General features: G+C 36.7%; 1 protein-coding gene across 3 annotated transcripts in view; it reads left to right on the forward strand.

The window, feature by feature from the left end:
- Nucleotides 1-20,460, forward strand: part of LOC306853868 (kinase suppressor of Ras 1-like) — a 37,759-nt gene that overhangs the window by 14,775 nt on the left and 2,524 nt on the right. For 2 of the 3 annotated variants that reach the window (XM_079391523.1, XM_079391525.1), the window contains exons 3-16: nt 7,446-7,593; nt 8,358-8,811; nt 11,545-11,702; nt 11,999-12,068; nt 12,173-12,256; nt 12,341-12,402; nt 12,492-12,604; nt 13,358-13,526; nt 16,634-16,676; nt 18,888-18,948; nt 19,223-19,620; nt 19,717-19,807; nt 20,038-20,171; nt 20,265-20,396. In XM_079391523.1, coding sequence (XP_079247649.1) covers nt 7,446-7,593; nt 8,358-8,811; nt 11,545-11,702; nt 11,999-12,068; nt 12,173-12,256; nt 12,341-12,402; nt 12,492-12,604; nt 13,358-13,526; nt 16,634-16,676; nt 18,888-18,948; nt 19,223-19,620; nt 19,717-19,807; nt 20,038-20,171; nt 20,265-20,396 — 2,117 coding nt within the window. Of the gene's footprint in view, nt 1-4,364; nt 4,481-7,445; nt 7,594-8,357; nt 8,812-11,544; nt 11,703-11,998; nt 12,069-12,172; nt 12,257-12,340; nt 12,403-12,491; nt 12,605-13,357; nt 13,527-16,633; nt 16,677-18,887; nt 18,949-19,222; nt 19,621-19,716; nt 19,808-20,037; nt 20,172-20,264; nt 20,397-20,460 lie in introns of those variants that run through there. The other variant, XM_079391524.1, reaches the window with a different exon arrangement.

Genomic DNA, 20,460 nt, shown 5'->3' on the forward strand with positions numbered 1-20,460 from the left:
TCCCTGGTCGAAAAAAATGACAAAAAGCATCCCCTCTGTAAAACCACCATCCCCTTTGGATTATTAATTTTGTGTATTACGTAAAACTTATCATGCACATGAAATGAGACTGAGAGACCATACTTTGAGAAAGAAAAAAAAACACGTCTTGAGAGTCCAAAAGCATTCACTGCGCAATTAAGCCCATTATAATACAGTTAGAATGCCCTTATAATTCCAGCAATGAAACAAAAAAATACCCATTTATGAGTTTTTACGTTTTTATATTCATTGCACAAGCATTATACTTTTCTGTTTATCAGCACATGTGCACGAGGCCGCAAGCACAAATGTGCTATTAGTTTTATACAACAGTGCATAGCAACACAGTGTTTCATTCCGTGAATTATTCCTTTTTGAACGAATCGAGTGAGCCAGTGATTCAACGGTCCATTCAGATGCCCAGCATCCCAGTGTGCTTACTATCCACCCTATCTGCCCTAAATAGCATTGAAAATGACTACTGTCATATAGAATTTAGGATGGATAGTATGCACATTGGGACGCAGGCATGGTCTCACTTCTTTCGTTTCTATTGAATCAGCTGTTTTGACTGAATAGTTTGATATGAATGATTCAGTAAATAATTTATTAAAACAGGGACTTGCTGCCACCTACTGGTGGTTTTATTGTCATCTTTATTTATCCACGACAGACCTAAACCAACCAAGGTGCCAGCACAAAAACACATTCAGTATCAATAATGACCAAAATTCCTCTATTTCAAGCTGGACACATTTCAAGTGACACGGTAAAAAGACACGGAAAACTTATATTAACATCAGAAAAGCAGCGTGCATATTTCTGGTGAAAGGCCACTTAAAACGAAATCAGCATTAAGAGTAAAGCTCCACAGTAAACGCAGGCAACCGAAGTTATTCTTGACTGTGCTATATTGACTGCTTTAATGCGTTGAAATATGGTATGGCATTGTTTTCATGCATGCATCCGAAAAATATTTCTTTTGCTTTTGTTTTTTGTTTGTTTTTTTCTTGCCCCCCCCCCCCCCCCCCCCCCCCCCCCACACACACACACACACATACTCAAGGGTCAAATGTCACCCATGGTTATTATCATGAAATAAAGCGAAAATTATTAAAAACATTTTAACATTATTAAAGCTGATATAAGCTGAAATTAAAATCTAAATATTAAATTCAAAATTTTTACTAAGTAAAAAACAGAAATGTTGCTATAAATTGGAGCACTAAAATACCATAACTGGAAAGAAATGAAAACTAAAACTGAGCTAAAGATAATACTGAAATAAAGGAAATAATAAATGAAACATAAATCAAATCAAATTAAACTAGAATTAAAACAATTGAAACTATAAAATAATAATAAAATATGAATAAAAAACCATAATAGTATATAAATAATACTAAAAGAACAGATCTGTTGTATGTGAGAGTCAGTGAGTTTCAACTGACGTCACAAGTTGACGTCTTTTACACTTAAATAATTTTTTTTTATTGTGACTCATTCCTTGATGTTCCCAGCTGCCTCAGTGATGGGGTTTCCCATTGCTCAATAAGAGTGAGAGAGTGGATCATGTGCTGTGGACCATGGCCCACCATTTATGTGTTTTTTCTAGTTTGTTCCTGTTGCTGTATTTTGTAGTATTTTGGACCGCGAGTCACTTATGAAATATAATGCTTAATTTAAATCAACCAGGGTTTGGAGCATTTGAGTTTAGGCAGTCCACAACATGCCAGCGTGTGTTGAGTAAGTCTAAAGGGCACAGGCAGGAGTGGTTGTGGTTGAGTCATATTTTTTTGTGGGTCACATCCTGTGTGGATCTACCAGTGGCCTTCCTTAAGGCAAAGATAAAGAGAAAGAGATAGAAAGAAAGAAAAATAGACTGTGACAAATGCAATCTCACCCAAACCTCTGTTTCCTGTGCTGTAGCCCCTCTCTCGCTCTCCTTTGTTCCTCTGATGTGGCCTCTCTTTCGGCCCAGGATGAGCACTCATGCACAAAATGTATGGTGACAGGTCAAAGAAGGACTTAGGCCAGCCTAACCCTCATTAATCTCTGTTTCACACAGTCAAAAGACATCCTGCTCAGTTAATGGCCTCATAAATGAGTCTTTTTTTGTAGAACAGTGAAATTTGTGTGGTATCCGTGATGTCTGCTCAGTTAGTGGTTGTGGAGCTGATGTTAAAGATGTGCAAAATTGCATATTTTTAAAGTTGACCAGTCAGTGGGTTGCCTGAAAGAGTAGTTCAATAACCTGACTTAAGGAAGCATGTATAATAAGGTTGGTTGCAGTTTAATGGCTCATTTCCACTGAGCGGTACGATTTGGTACGGTACAGTACGGTACGCAGTTTTGTCCGTTTCCATTGTCAGAAGTTGTGAATGGTACCAAATAGCAAATAGTACCACTTTTTTGGTACCCTTTCGTTGGGGTACCTAGCACAGCAAAGGGTACCAAAAGGGTGGAGCTAAACTCACCGAAGAAGTTGACTGGTTTATTGAATCGTCACTTTTGCATGATACAAGCAGATAAAGCTTCTCCTTCACTCTTTCCGCTCTGCTGTGTTCGGCTTATTACATCAGAGTGCACAAAAAAAATAAGTGTATTTTATAATTTTATATTTTCACACAGACAATAGCCGTTTCTCAATATGCGTTCTTGTCTGTTCTTGGGGATTTGTGAAATATCATTGCCCAAAAACCCCACGTAATTTTCAAAATATTGCTGTTATTGTGTCATGAAATGTAGTTTTAAGAGTTTTTCAGGTGAGAATGTAGTTGTTTAAAACTCAGATCTGCGGTTCATTTATAAATATATATAGCACCTATTTGAAAATTTGCTGTGCTGATATCGGAGCTCAGTGCTCATGTATCCGCCTCGAGCAGCCTAAAAAAAAGTTGAGCCAACTTAAAATTTTAAGGTAACCAGCTTCAGCAGATTTTTTAGTTCCCTCAACTTATTTTTTAGGAGATTCTTAACTTTTTGTTGTATGAACTTAAAACAACAAGTTGAAAAAACTCAAAAATCTGCTGAAGCTGGTTGCCTTAATTTTAAGTTGGCTCAACTTTTTTTTTTTTATTTATTTTTTTTTTTTTTACAGTGTAGTCCTTCAGACATTTGCCGCTGGCTCTGGTGTCTCTGTAGTGATTTAAACATGAGATACAATTTGTTTTGTGTATATTTAACAGGCATTCGTGGTCTCATGAATCTATTATTTATTCCTGGTCATATCGTTTTGACTGAGCACAAAGTTTAACTATATATTTATTTTGAACTTTACCGTAGTAACCTACAGCGCTGACTTTGTAGCATAGGTTTGACAGAATTGTTTGCTTTTGTCTTTATTTCCTCTTATATAAGCCTCTTATACTTTGTACTTATACTTTGATAATGGTTATTATTGTTCATTAAAACTGACATAAAAGAGGCTTAGTTGTGCTTTATTGTCGATCGCTACTTTCCGCCATACACCACGCCTATAAAGTAAAGGGTACTGTTGGCAGTGGAAACACAAGCTGGATCAGGGTGTTGGGTCCCGAACCGTACCCGTACCGCTCGGTGGAAACGAGGCATAACTAACCACAATCAGAAGCATTTTTTAGAGGGCTTTTACACCAGAAGAACAGATTGGATCAGAATGCAGGGTCTTGAAAGACTTAAATTTAGCATTTTTTAGGATTGCAAAAGTAAAAAATAAAAGTAAGAAAACATTGTCAAACTAGTTTATAGAACGGCAAGTCAGTTTTATTTATTTTTAATTTTTTTCTGGGAAAAATTGTTGAAATTGACACTGTGCCAGAAAATAACACTTTTTGTCATCAGAAACACAATGTTGATGCTGACTATGCATGGTGATCACTGGCTATGTGTTTATTTATTTATAAATTGAATAAAAAAAATATATATTTTTAGTCACATAAAAGTTTTTAAAATGTGTCTTTTACAATTTTTCTAAAGAGCGAATGTATTTTATTTTATACCTGGGAGAAATTGTAACAATTTCCGCTTGTTGTTGTTGAAATAACTACTTTTTGCTAAATAGAAAAGCTATACTAATTTGACATTAACATAGAAGTTGTTATTCGTACCTTTGGTTATATATAAAAAGTTGCATGATGCCCCCGAGTTGACCATCATGACCCATTCTCAGTTGAGAGAAGGGATGTTATACTGCACACAGGAAAACCAAATGTCTGTATTGATGACCATGTGCTTTTAGGAGGAGTGTCCAGAGCTGTGGAGAGATTTCCCAGGCATGTTAACAGGAAGGAAAGAGGGATAGATGGGAGGGACAGTGGGGAAAGGGAGGAGGGACAGGGCGAGTAGGAGGGGAAGTTTGGGTTGGAAGGGAGCAGCTCTCACAGCGTGACTGACTTGAGACTTTGAGTAGAGACTTTGGTTTGTTGTTTCTGGGCTATGAGATTTAACAAAGGACAACTTCGGTGGAAAATCTCTCATGGTATAGTAAGCTTGACTGCTTCATGTTTTACAGTCTCATTTGAAGACTTTGTCAACTGTTTTGTTTTTGATGTTTTTCGGTTTCCTGCCTGCATGCAAGCCTCTGTGGTCATAGAAAGTCTGCAAACGGAATTACCAAAGGCAGATATCTGCTAATGCTATGTTTGCACATCAGCCTCATGTCAGACTCGCAAGCTTGTGAGGAAATTCCTTGTTTGCCATTTGTTTGAGATACTTCTCAACTTGAAATTCCACTGAAGAGCTTTGTTGAAGGCGGCTTGGTGATTTTTATCCGTTTAGTTCATTTGTAAGTACCCACTGTCACACTTTTTTACTGTAGTTTCATGTGAAGCTTTACTGACAGAGCCAGCAGTAACTGTCACTGATATGGATTTATTTGTTTGGGGAGCTCACCTGGGTGATTGCTTGTTTTCCTTGAAGCTAGCGTAATGCTGCGTCTTGCTTTTATGTTCAGAGCATCACTCCCTGTGTTACATCAGCTCATAAACTCAGGTAGAAGGCATGCTCAGACATCACCTCGGTATCGGTATGTGTCACTTCACCTGCTCTCTGCCCCAGCTTGTCTGTTTTAACACAGTAATTCACGTACTTATTAACTTGGACGTACACATGCCGTATAGAGCGACCAAGAGGTGCATTTTACACCCTCCTTTTCTGAATGACAGAAGAGAGAATAAACATTAATAATATTTCCATTAGATAAATATTTAGGCTATTCATGTTACTGTATGTTTGTGTAGAAATTATCCTTGTAGCTGTAGGCTAAATGAGTGGATGATGTTGTCTAGTATTTGTATTTGATTAGAGATCTGTGCTCTTAATTCTGATCTCTGGCTCTTGTTCAAAAAGGAAGTCTCCATGAGGATGCTGGGAGATTTCCATTCCCCTGAGTGTCATGCATGTCATTTAGAAGACCGTTTAACTTGTTTATGATGTGCTGTATTACACACACCCACCTCATTCAAACACAATTACGTGTGTAAATGGGGATATTCCTCCTCCTTATTTTTCGCTTTTGAATATCATTTTTATTTACTTTAATATTTTTAATTTATATGTTCCAGTCATTCCATGTCAAGTCAAAACCAAATTTCAAAAACGTCCCCAGCTTGTATTTTTGATTTTGGTAGTGTTTTTTAATTAATTAATTTTTATTTTTTTTCTGAATCCCAACGGGGGGCACTTTTCAAGTTTCTTTTTCCCCCCACAGAGTTGGTATGGCTGTAGCTCAGGAATTTTTTTTTTTTACCTTTTTTTTTTTTTTAAAGCCATTATAATGTTTGTTTCCAGAGACATTGCAGGGAAAAAAACAAATGATGGGTCACTTTGTACATTTGCATACTGCTGACACTTTTTTTTCTTTTAAAGAGGAAGAGCTGAATATTTACATGAATAATTATATATTCTTTAGTATTATTTATATATTATAATATTTGTTCATATTTTGATTTTATATAGCTTCTATTTTTATATTTTTAGTTTATTTGATTTTTTTCAGTAATTTCAAGTGCTTTTGCCATTTTTATTAGGTTTTTAAAAATATTTCTGTTTAACTTTAATTTATTAAAGTTTTTCTATTTTGTAATTAGTTTTAGTTGACAATAACAACACTGATATTATATATTGCAACCTTTAGTTCTGGTTCTATCATTTGATTGATGACAGTGAATAGTGTGAAATGAAAGTGTGTGATTTTTGCATGGCGTAAAGAGTGTTGGAGATGAAAAATTGAGCGGAAAGTCAGAGTGTCTGAGTTTTCTCTCAATCGAGGGTCACTCAAGGAGGGTCAATTTTTGGAAATGGAAAATCTTCCACAACGTTTAATTAGCTGTGTCCTTGAAGTGTATCTTATATAGTTATCCCTAATATCCTGCTACCAGTAAACACAGCAGTGGTTGTAAGATTCCCCTGGACCAGACACACAAACATTGCTGTTCACCTCATTGTCAATTTTGTTAATGTTTAGCAACGTTTGACTCCACAATCTCAAACTGCTTTACGTTGATGTGAAGTGAAGTGACATACTGCCAAGTATGGTGACCCATACTCGGAATTCGTGCTCTGCATTTAACCCATCCAACGTGCACACACACAGCAGTGAACACACACCGTGAACACACACCCGGAGCGGCCATTTATGCTGCGGCGCCCGGGGAGCAGTTGGGGGTTCGGTGGCTTGCTCAAGGGCACCTCAGTCGTGGTATTGAGGGTGGAGAGAGCGCTGGACATTCACTCCCCCCACCTACAATCCCTGCCGGCCCGAGACTCGAACCCACAACCTTTGGATTATGAGTCCGACTCTCTAACCAAATGTGTGCTACATAATCAAAACCCTGTATTGATGACTCTTATTCACCCCATTTTATCTGTCGATGGACTTTATGTACCTCCCTTGATCCTTTAGACCAAAGGGCCTGGTGTGTCCTGTTATCTATTCATTTACCATGGAGACTTAACTGACCACAATTACAACTGTTGCTGGGCAGCTTCTCAGTCATGCATTTGAGTAGAGTGTGTGTGTGTGTGTGTGTGTGTGTGTGTGTGTGTTTTGGGTGAGAATTGAAATACTGCAGAGAGACGCCAAAGAGTGCAGGAATGTTGTAGGGTGGAGGAATGGAACAGAGACAGGCGGACAGAGAAAGAAAACTGGTATCTGGACATTGGCTCAGTCTGGTGCCATGAGATGCCAGCAGTCTTAGTGGCGGCAGGGGGATTCCAGGGGGCTTTATCACCTAATCTTTCTCTAATTAGTATACAGACTCCATTCTGTCTGTCTACAGCCACAGAAATACCATAGACTCTGGTCAAATACTGGCCAAATAAGATAATACTGAGTCATTGAGTCAGTGCTATCAGTTTAGAAATATGATGTTGAATAATGCGCAATTAATCACCAGTGTCCCTTTCTGCATATGCCATTATTAATGTTTTCTTCTGTCTTCCAGGCAGTCCCTGTGAAGCTGTCTCTGGATGCTCTGCTGCAAATGTCCAGTGCACAGGTGGAAGACGCCATGAAAAGACTGGGCTCTAGCAGTGAGGAGTGTTCCCGCATCACTGCTGCCCTCTCCTGTCTCAAGAGCGCTACTGACACAGGTGACTGCTGACTCCTTCCTCCTTACTCTCTTCAAAAACACTAAGACTTCCTGCTCTAGGCTCAGATTTTAGCTGTTGGCCGTTTTAGTATTTTAGCATATAGACTAGCATATGAAGTCTACGATAATGCAAGTATAAAAAAAAAAAAGTAAACAAATTATATATATAAAAAAAAAAAAAAACATTTATTCAGCAAGGATGGATTTTATAATGACTTATGACTTTTATTATTTTACAAAATATTTTTATTTCAAATAAATACTGTTCTTTTGTACTTTCTGTCCAGAGAATCCTGAAAAAAAAATGTGTGTTTCCACAAAAAATAATTAGCGGTAAAACTGTTTTCAATATAAGTCTTAAAAAAAAATTAATACAAAAAAAACTTTCTTGAGCACCACATCAGAATATTATAATGATTTCTGAAATAATGAAGCTGAAAATTCAACTTTGCCATTACGGGAATAAGTTACATTTTAATATGTAGTAAAATACATGATGATGAGATACTCATGAATTAATATTTGACAACAATATATGGCGGCACACAAAGTTTTCCAGACCATCGCCAGTCGCAGTTAGATTTTAAATTATCGTAAAAGTTTAATTTTGATCGCATTGTGAACAACGGTTGTTATTGTATAAAATTATATAAATAACACTAAAATAACATTATACACATTGTGAGCAATCACTTTAATTAAGGTCTGGAGCCTGCTTTGATCATCCACCTTCTTCTGAATTGTCTCTCACTCTTTCTGTTTTAGGTGGAGCACTTAAGAAAGAGGGCATCCCGTGGATAGCAGAGCCCACTCACCGTGACAGTACCTCTGTTGACCCGCTGTCTTGTTCTATGCGTGCACATAAGTCTTACAGTCCCAGCCCAACCAGCTGGCCCCCTCCATCTGCCCTGCCTGCCCCTCGTTCCTGTGTCTCTGTTTCTGCTTTACCCTCAACGGACTTCCCTACAATCGTCCACCCTCACTGTGATGGGCTGCCGGACCCTTTTTCATCCTTCCCGCAGCTGAACCGCTGCACCCCCGGACTGCTGTCCACCCCTCCAGCCACACCACCACCGAGAAGGTATGGCAAACTAAAGCCCCCACGAACTCCACCACCTCCTTCCCGTAAGCTGCTAAACCTCCTGCCCAACATCACCCTCACACGCAGCAAGAGCCAGAGCCAACTAGCCAACCGGATCGATGACCCTACACCCAACAAGTAAGTTCAGCACTGAATAATATTTTATTTATGGATGTATTACTTCATGGATGATGATCTCTTCTCAGAGTTGTAGGTTCACCAAGGCTGCATTTATTTAATACATATAATATTGTGAAATATTATTGCAATTTAAGATAACTGTTTCCCATTTTGACAAATTTAAAAATGTAATTTATTCCTGTGATGCAAAGCTCAATTTTCAGCAGCCATTACTCCAGTCTTCAGTGTCACATGATCCTTCAGAAATCATTCTACTAAGCTGATTTTCTGCTCAAGTTGCATTTCTGATTATTTTCAGTGTTGAAAACTGTGATACATTTTTTTTCAGCATTCTTTGATTAATAGAACGTTCAAAAATAGAAATCTTTTGTAACATTAGAAATGTCCTTACTGCCATTAAGTTAGTGCATCCTTGCGGAATATAAGTATTAATATCTTTAAAAAATAAAGTACTGACACTAAACTTTCAAAAGGTAGTGTATAGAAAAACCAATTGCAATTCATTATATAAATATAATGAAGCTGTCATCGCTGTCTGTAACCAAAATGCATCTATTTGACCCTTAGCCTGCATTATGTATTGTTTTTTTCCCTCTTCCTGATGCAACCTAATACTGTATAAACATGATGTCAGATTCTCAGAAACACTTACCGCACGATAAAGTCATGCAGTAATGCACTGAGATGGGAATGGAATATATTCATCTGAAGGGTGTAGATAAAATCTGAAGCATTAGCATAATCTTCCAACCATAAGATTATTGCCAGCGTTAACAGCAACATACAGACTTGAAACTGCACAGAAATATGCAGTATGCTGACATTTCATTTCATCACTTTGATTCATCAATGCTGGTTGGATTTTTTCATACAGTTACAATGAATTGCACCTGAGAGTTCAAATTTCAGAAATTATGCAAAAGTACCATTAAATATCATAAATGGGGTCCATATGATTTGTGCATTTTATTCCAAGTCTTCAAAATCCATATGACATATTTGTGTGAGGAACAAGCTGAGAATTATAATCTTCCTTTTCCACTGTGACTTAATGAATCTATCAGAGATTTAAACAAATTAGTGCTGTCAAACGATTAATCGCATGCATCCAAAATACATGTTTTTATTTACATATATGTGTGTGTGCGGTGTATATTTATTATGTACAAATGCAAACACGTGCATGTATATATTTAAGAAAAATGTTATGTTTTTATATTAAATATATGTATATAGCCTTTAATATAAAATATAAGAATGTACTAAATATATAAATGTATATGCATGTAAATATTTCCAAAATATATAATGTATGTGTGTGTATGTATGTATTTATATATAAAAAATAAATATACTCAGTACACATACATATATTATGTAAACACAAACTTTTATTTTGGATGCTTGACAGCGCTAGAAAAAATGGTTAATTACAGTTTGCATAAAGCTATGGAATCATTTTAAGAATTTTTTAATATAGCAATAAAGTCATATGGAACACTTTTATGATACTTCATGGTGGTCTTTTGCATTTCGGTATTTCGACAGCCCCATTTCTCAATTTAATTCAATTTAATTATACTAAGAAAATTGGACAGAATATATAAAAAAAATTGACCATTTGTGTTCCACAAAAGAAAGAATGGGAAATAAATAATGATAACATGTTGTATCTTTGCCACATAGCATGTAAAATGAGCAGGATGCTGACTCTTTATAAATCCAGCCAATTTTTGTTATACATTGCACAACATTTGCTACTCGTAACAACATGTTGCCTAGCTCAGCAAAAATTTGGAACGATTTTTAGCCCTGCAGCATAAAGAAAGAAATCCTTCTTAGACAAAATGTTCCACATATTCTTTTAGCTCCCACTGTTCATATGTGTACCATACTGTGTTGACCTGCCCAGTGTGTGTTCGGTCTGTGGGAGTGGACTGCTGTGACATCTGAGATCACTGATGGCCCAGTTCCAGGCAGGTTTTAGAGAGTAATTCAACACTTCCCGTCCTTCCGCCCCTTCACGTAGCCCCAGTGTTTCCCGTTACCACAAGGCCGAGGTCAGACCCCTTCTCAGACTCGCTGGCGTCCAGTGCTTGATCATTCCTGCTCCTCTGAGCCAATAAACGTCCGCAGGATTGGAGCTCCTCCTCATATGTGTGTGAACTGAAGTGCACCACAAAACTCCCTGCCTGTGAAGCTACATGCCTGCATTTGCACCACATTTTTGAAATATTTTTGGTGGACAAGCTGCAGAAGTGTGTTTATTTGAAGTACTATAGAAAGATTTCTTGCTGGGAGGTGCAGAGCGAGTCATTATGAGAGCTTTCTGGGAATTATGATTGGCTGCATTGTAATAATTCCAATGAAAGGTTGCAGGTGATGAGTCTTAATGATTTTAGTTTAAATTGTATATGCTTTTTGTTTTACACAAGTTCATATTAAATGGTTCTGCAGAGTAAAACTTATTGTTTCGTGTTCAAATGTTCTATTCATGTAGTAATATAAGGTCATAAAAGCTCAATACCAAAGTCATTTTTAATAATTAAATTAAATGATTTAATTGTTATTATAATCATAACTATTTATTTTAATTATTAATTATTTTTAATTTTTAATTTACATTTAATTTACAAAAACACCAAAATGCTATTTAAATGGTATATAGCATATCACACTAATGTCAACTACCAAGATGTCAAATGCTGACTTGTGCCCTTTTGCCTGCAGGAGCAGAAAGAAAAGCAACCCGCTTCTGAACGTGCAGGTAAACGGTGGAGGAAACGGCTGGGACGACTCACCTTCACGGTCACCACTGTTGTCTGCCCGTTCCCCCTGCATCCTACCAAACACCCCCAGTCACCTGGGAGATCCCGCGGGTATAAGAAGTAAGTGCTGTTTAGTAAAAGACAAGTTTGTGCGTTCCAAAACCTAGTGAGCTCCCTACCTAGATAACATTTTCAGTCATCATACTGTAGGTGCACTTCAGATGAAAAGGCTACAGTTAGACATCTGCGTTATGTTTGCTAATGAAATATGTTGATTTGGCTAAATCAGCTTTACACATACTGTTCATTCCCAGAATGCACTGCAGGGAAAAATGAATCCAGTAAACTCTAAAGCTAACGCCAAACTCAGTTTTAATCCATTTTGAGTACATTCTGTTTTCTTTAACATCATATAGATAATGTTGCATCCCACGGAAGCTCTCCGCTAATCATGAGGAAGGATATTGGTCTGGATGTCACACACAGGTACTGACCATTTGAACTTTTGCTTGTTTTCATTCTTACGTCCATGTTTGTCTTTCAGCTTCCAACACAACTGACATTGGCTTTCTTATTGCGCCTCCTTAAAGGTTTTCCACCAAGTCCTGGTTGTCTCAGATGTGTCAGGTGTGCAAGAAGAACATGATGTTTGGTGTTAAATGCAAACAATGCAAGTAAGCAAACAGGAATTTTTTTTAAGAAAACCACATCCGAGTTCCCAGTATCTTCTTGCTGATGTTTGCTTTCATCTCTTTTAGGGTGAAGTGCCACAATAAATGTACCAAAGAGGCCCCTAAGTGCAGGATTTCATTTGCACAATGTAAGATTTTTTGTACAATCTGTAGTATATTGTATATTCAGACAGCTTTGCAGATGATGTAAAGTTATTTTCTTTTTTTTTTTGTTCAGTTCCAAACAAGATCAGAAGAACAGAGTCAGTACCATCAGGGATCAATAACCAGGTGGAGCGACCGACAGAGTCTCAACAGTATGGAACATTACCGAAGGCAATAAACAAAAAGGCATGTAGCAAATCACACAAACCAGGAAGTGGAGAGTCCCATCATAATAACTTAGTATTATTACTATATAAATATATATATGTTAGTGACAACACATAAGATTTGAAATGCTGTTATATTATTTGTAAAACTTTTTAAAATATAATTTTTATACCTATATACTTGTTTTTGGGGGGGAATTTATTATTATTATTATAATTAATGATAATAATTTAGGTAATTTACTTTTTTCATTTATTTTGCAATTCCATTTGGTTATTCTAGTGATTGCCAATGAAGTATGTAATTATTTGTGTACTGTAAGTAAATACTGTATTTTTATGTTACATAGTAATGAGGAAAATTAATAGTATTATTAGTATTATATAAAGTAAATAAATAATAGATCAGATCATATAAATAAAATGATAATTTAAAAATAAATGTTATTTCATTTATTAAAATTTTTGCACTTTCATTTAGTGATGCTCGTCAGTGCCCAAAATATTTATTGAAATGCTATTTTATAATATGGCATACTTGTTTCAAACATCCATTTTTATATCCTATATTTCTATTTTATTTTAAAAATACATTATTTTATATCTTTATATTTCTTTTTACAATTTCATTTTATGATGCTAGTGACTACCTATAAGATGTCATTAAAATGCAATTTTATAAAATGTCTTAATTGATTCAAACATCCATTTTTGCACCTTATTTGTTTATTTTTTGGAAAAGGTTTTTTAAGATATGTGTCCTTCCCTTCAGGACCACCCTCCGTCACTGAGTCACCTGGACTCCAGTAGTAACCCCTCCTCCACCACCTCCTCCACCCCCTCCTCACCTGCCCCTTTCGGTCAGAGCAACCTCCCAAGCGCCACCACACCACCCAACCCCTCCCCTAAGGGTCTCGTTGACAGTCGATTTCACTTCCCAGGTTAGTCTTCTTTACACCAATACCACGGTATCTTATTTGCCGCCCGCATGTAAACCCATTTAAACCTCTGCACTACAGAATGTCACTCTTTTTGTAGCACAGCATTATTAAGCACTCCTTTCTTGTTTCCAATGCTCAGAAATAACCTCTTCAATAATTGCACGCTAACAAACTAATACCTGCTTAAGTAACCCTCGCTGACGCATAACAACTATAACAAGCAAGTTGTTTAACCTGGTCTTTCTCTTTTCCTTGTGGACATATGTCTGTTTGTCCCACTCAATAGCTGCCTGCTACTTTCAGCATAGACAACAGTTTGTCTTCCCTGGTGAGTTAACAATCCTCCACACCACAAAACTACTCTTCAGGTGTGGAGTTCCTAGTTGGGTTATCACTGACGTTTTGGGACAACTCAACTCTTGTTTCCCAATCCTGAGAGCTTCAGCTGTAGTGAACTCAAATTGAGATAAAGTTGCTAGTAGTGCTTTTACTGTGGTGTGTCGCCTTCTAGTGGTCATCTATGAGAGTTGCTATATTTTTTGGAGTATTTTGCAAGTGCTCCAGAGTGCAATCTGGACGATTGGTTTCCACCCCCAATTCCATTGGTTTATAACACGGCAAATCTTATTGGTGTAGACCCCATGCGCATTCCTTTGTGAACGATTTTGTAATTGATTTGGCCGTATTACAGAAATATTATGTACTAACTCTAGAATCATAGGCATATCTTAATTATTATCTGTTTAGTAACCATGGTAAATTTAGTCAGATGATGTCATTGTTTACAAATAAACTCTTGATGACAACACGTCTGGGTTGTTCAAGAAATGGACAAACACGAACATAAGCGACTGATTTTACGTTTTAAAGCGCAACCCTTTTTTGTTGTTGTTTAAAGAGATGAGTTAGCCTATATGTTGCTCAATGCGTCACAAACTTGTAGGTTATAAAGTGCTTATAAAATGTTTTCATGGCAAGCTCAATGTTTCCTTGTTTATATCTTAATAAAATATTTGAGCGCATATCGATTCTCTTACAGTTTTTAAAGGTTCCTATCTTATAGTAAGTAAGTGTCTGTGACATCAGATACTAAAAATCCAATTATTTATGTATCCACAATGTATTGTGTGTGCGTGTTCTAATCTGTGTACGGGATAAATTTAGATTCAGTTATTGACACTTGATCATTGTAGCCATATAGATCTGCATAACTATCAAATATTAAATCACTCAGAGCTGTAAATCTGTGCAATCCATACGTGAGCACTTTTAATGAGTAAAAGAGACCTTCTCTGTGATTTACAATTTTTTTCAGTAGGCCTAATATAGTACAGTGATTACTGGTTCTTTTTAAAGGATTGAGCCACAAAACCAGTAATTTAATTTGTGCATATAGCCTATATATAAAAGTATAAATAAAAATGTTGCAGAGAAAATATATGAACATTTAGGCCTATTGCTTAAATACGCACTAAAGCACATTAATAATAATATTTGCTGTAGGTCAGATTTAATAACAGCTGTTTTAGTAAACAAACATTTAAGATATATATATATATATATATATATATATATATTGTTTCAGCAAGGTTTTTATTCCCATTATCCACACATAAACCCCCAGTTCATGCTAATGGGCTATTTGGTATTATGTCTTATTTGTCACCGCAGTTCTTTAAAAAAAAAAAACATTTGCGGGTTTGTCCTATGTCTTACTGAACTACAGTGAATTATCATCATATCCTAAGTTTTTGCTTATCCACTGATCCTAAAATAAAGAATATAGGCTACATATAAACAGTGGATAATTTTTATCAACATCGCCCAGCTAAAACTGCTCAATGTTAAAGTATGTCTGCTTCGTGTACTGTGAAAAGTGCAATAATATCTGACTTAATTTAATGTGCTATAGCATAGGCAGGACTATATCATGGCCACGAATTAAGCATTTGTTCCCCAGACTTAATTCGTGAGCCGCACATATTACACTGCTCTGTTCTGCCCGAAGTACTCGGAGATGCCGCCACCAAGCGTTTGATAGGAACTTAATCTAACTAATTCGTCATAAGTAAAAAAACAAAAAAAGAAAATACACATTTGATTTGAACTAAAATCGCTGTTATTAGCACTTAATATTTCTGTAGTACAGCCAGACAGCGTAGATCATTCATAAAAATGTATATAAAGGAATGTTCATGCGCAAACATCTGCACCAATAAGCCCTGCTGTATTATAAACCAATGAAATTGGGGGTGGGCGGAGCGACACATGTCGCCCCACCTTAATGTGTTGCCCTGACCCATCATCCAGGGTGCACTCTGGGTCTACTCGTATTTTGTGCTTTCAATTCTCTGTGTGCATCTGGTGCTGTGTATAGAGAACCTAAAAGATATATTATTTAGTTTTTAAGTTGTATTATAATAAAGGTGCACCAAGTTATTAGTAAGCATCACTATTAGGGGAAGTCGTGGCTTAATGGTTGGAGAGTCGGACTCGTAATCCAAAGGTTGCGGGTTCGAGTCTCGGGCCGGCAGGGATGAGTGAATGTCCAGCGCTCTCTCCACCCTCAATACCACGACTGAGGTGCCCTTGAGCAAGGCACCGAACCCCCAACTGCACCCCGGGCGCCGCAGCATAAATGGCTGCCCACTGCTCCGGGTGTGTGTTCACCGTGTGTGTGTGTTCACTGCTGTGTGTGTGCACGTTGGATGGGTTAAATGCAGAGCACGAATTCCGAGTATGGGTCACCATACTTGGCTGAATGTCACTTCACTATTTCACTAATATTGCTCAAATCCCTTAACTTTGGCATATACACTGTTCAAAAATCTTTGAATAGTTAAAAAAATTAAATAAATAATATATACATATATATTTATTTATTTATAAATGATGTACACAAAAATGTCTATATTCTATATAAATGTTTTTTTTTGGACTTTCTATTCATTATAGAATCCTAAAAAAACCTAAGATATCAGGAAGCTTTGAATAGCAACTACTTTCAACTTCAAAACTTTAAGTGGAGTAGAATTACTTGGTGCACCTTTACATGGAATCTGAACGTTTAATATTACGTATGACTCAAAAATCCCTTTTCTTCACAGACATATCCAGTTCCACGCATTCAGATGGAGGTTGCAACACCGGGTAAGACAAAACTTTTTGATTGCTGTGTCTACTAGGGATGCATCGATCCGATACTCAGGATCGGTATCGGCTCCGATACGGTCATTTTCTGCGGATCGGGTATCGGTCAGACGAGACCGATCCAAATCCGATATTGTGCGCATATTATTCTGTGTTATTGTTAAGCCCCACAAAAACATTAGAAAGCACCATAAAGTTTTCGTGCACTATATTTCAAGTGTTCTGAAGCTGTTCCATAGTTTAATCTGAGGTACAGATGAATATTTAAGTCTTTAAATTCAAGTTCAGATAAACTCTTCTCTCTGTTGCGGCTGTCTGTCATGCTCCATTCAGCAATCAAACTGCGTGTCGCGTTCGGTTATTACAGTCAAACTCTCTTCAAGAGCGCACAGTTACTGAGGGTTAAAACTGTTAAAAGAAAAGGATTAATAAACGTACGCACAGATTTAATACACTACGCATCAATATCTCTTTGTACTTTGAATGTTTCTATGCGAACTCAGAGAGAGCTGCGCGCTGTGACTCCGTGTCGCTTCAAGCGCATCATTCTGCGCATAAGCTGCTGCTCTATATTGGAGTCTTACTTATTATAATACTTTTGCGAATGAACGATTATTAACAGTCTTTCTTTTTCTGTCCTATCTATCATATGTTGCTGCCTTCATTACTGTGCTATAGATTTAAAAGAAATGTCTTTTAATTTTATAGTAGCCTATATATTTATATATAAATGTATTTGCTTGTTTTTTCATGAATGTATTTTACAACAATTCAAAGAGCAATGTGTATAATTTCACCAGATTTAGTCCTACACTTATTCACTTTTATTTGTAAATAAAAATGTTTCACTAGGTTTTATAAAATTATTGTGCACCCATGATTTTTCTAGAGTATCTTTTGCTGTATTATAAACCAAGTTTATAATAGTATTTTCGTCATAGATTGATTGATTATATATTTTTTCATTAGTTATTTTTCTTTAAAATGATGTTATCTGTAGATTGGTTTTAACACACAAAAGAGTAACACACACAGACAGACAGAAGTATAGAAATTCTACATCGATTTAAAAAAAAACTGCGCTGGGATTGGATCGGTATCGGCAGATACTCAGAATTTTCAGGATCGGATCGGTTCTGAAAATATGGTATCGTTGCATCCCTAGTTTCTACAGTATTTCTAGAAATGGTTTTGGTTCCTCATGGTACATTATACTTACTCTGCATATTTCTTAACTGTAGCTGAAGAGCAGACAGTTATTGCCTCATCTTGAATGAATCAGTTGATTCACATGGAACTAATGCAGCACTGACTTCTGCAGAATGTTTCCTGCAAGTTCAAACTCATGATGTATGCTTCAAAGATGCTGTAAAGGAATAGTTCACACAAATACTTTCCATAATTTATTCACCTTTATGTTAATCCCAACCTGTTTGTTTGATATTCTTCAGTGGAACACAAAAGAGGATGTCAAGCACCAAAATTGACAAAAAAGCACTGTAAAAGTAGCTTGAAGCCATTTGATACCTTTTTGTGAGGAAAGACCAAAACTGAAGTAATTATACGCTGAAAGACTTCTCAAATCAATGTTGTTATTGTTAACTAAAAGTATATATAAAAAAAGCTATAAATAAAGAATGAACAATGAACAAAGTAAATAAATATATACGCGTAATATATATATATATATATATATATATATATATATATATATATATATATATATATATATACTGGGGCAGTACCCTAAGCGACAAACGCTAAAAGGTAAAAAGCACATGTTAGTACCTATAGTTTACATATTAGTACCTTCAGAGGTTAACGGTACAATGACAGTTCTGCCAGTATATAATAGTAGGCTATATAAATATATATTTAAAATACTAAAATAACACTACCTCAAAAATCATTTAATTCAAACGTGGACTGTCAAGTTGTTTCATATGAGGTTTTTTGTGAAAGACAAATGACATTTGACATCAAACCATGATATGTTCTGCGGTATTTCCTTTATTTGCGATCCATATTAAAAGTCACATGGCTTCAGAATAGCATAATGCTGAGTAAATGACAGAATTTAGATTTTTGGGTGAACTATCCTTTGGTAAATGGTCTAGAAGATCATACTGTATATCATACATAGTTCTGATAACAATTTAAAAGTGATTAGTAAATGACCACTAAGTTTAGTATATCCTCTCTTCCATGCAGAGAAACAGACCAGTTGGAGGGTAATGTCAACCAGTTGTCAACAGGCCAAAGGGAAGCTGTGGTGAGTGCCGCAAGAAACATGTCTACCCACAGAGCTACTAGGAACTGAAAGTATTTGTGGGCAAAATTTCCAGTTTATCGTGGTGGTCACATGATTTTGTGTGGTCAGTGGTGTTAGGTAGTGACGCTAACCACTAAAAAAACAATACTGAAGCTTTTTATTTTACATCTAAATTTTGAATTAAAAATCAAAATGGATTTAGGATTATCTGATTATGAAATATACATTTAGCCCTAGAATTGACTAAATTGGTTATTATATTCTTCTCATTCAGAATCAGGAGCAGCAAGAGGACGACGGTCAGGGTCAAGAAGGTTCAGACGATGAAAGTGAAGACGATGAGGTGGATGACCTGCCCAACTGCAGGGGCTACTGGAAGGACCACATAAGCCGTAAGGCCAGCCAGACCAGCGTTTCCCTGCAGGAGTGGGATGTGCCTTTCGAGCAGCTGGAGCTCGGAGAGCTGATCGGTAAAGGCCGCTGGGGGAAGGTGTGCAGGGGCCGCTGGCATGGAGAGGTGGCTGTTCGCTTGTTAGAGATTGATGGTAACAACCAGGAGCACCTGAAGCTGTTCAAGAAGGAGGTGATGAACTACCGGCAAACGCGTCACGAGAACGTCGTGCTGTTTATGGGGGCCTGCATGAACCCGCCTCATCTGGCCATTATCACCAGGTTCACCTCTCTCAGCTCTCTCAATGTTGTCGTTTATGTACACTGTAAAAGTGTAACATTTTCATATTGTAATCAATTTATGTTGTCCTGCCATAGCTTTTGTAAAGGACGGACGCTATACTCGGTTGTCAGGGACTCTAAACTTGACATCAACAAGATAAGACAAATCGCTCAGGAAATTGTAAAGGTATGAAGAATCACATGTAATACATGTTCTTGGCTTTATTTTGATTGATTTATTATCAGTGCATGATATTATCCAAAAAGTGTCTTTGTAGTCTTTCATCAAAGTGTAATAACTGTAAAGCAGCAATAAATCTGACCATTATGTCATAAAGTTTGCTTCTTAAACTCAAATCTTATTAACAACGGTTTTGTTCCATTTTGTTTTTGTTTCGTGTCTTTTACCTTTTGCAGGGAATGGGTTACCTCCATGCAAAGGGAATTGTGCACAAAGATTTAAAGTCTAAGAATGTTTTTTACGATTCAAACAAAGTGGTCATCACCGATTTCGGTCTGTTTGGGATGTCTGGAGTGGTCCAGGAGGACAGGTAAGTTCATATGTCATTTACTTCAGTGGTATAAAACTAAAAGTCTTGTTATACAGTATGCTTTAAGAACTTCATTATCGTATGTGTTTGTAGGCGGGAAAATGAACTGAAGCTTCCGCGAGGGTGGATCTATTGCCTGGCTCCAGAGATCGTGCAAAAGATAGGACCAGGAAACCAAGAAGACTGTTTGCCTTTTTCAAAAGCTGCTGATGTTTACGCATTTGGGTAAAAACCACATCTCTTTTCCCACATCTGCATCACATAAACAGGGCCTCTAATGCAAACATTT

The sequence above is a fragment of the Barbus barbus genome (assembly GCF_936440315.1).
Source record: "Barbus barbus genome assembly, chromosome: 34".
In the NCBI taxonomy this organism is placed as follows: domain Eukaryota; kingdom Metazoa; phylum Chordata; class Actinopteri; order Cypriniformes; family Cyprinidae; genus Barbus; species Barbus barbus.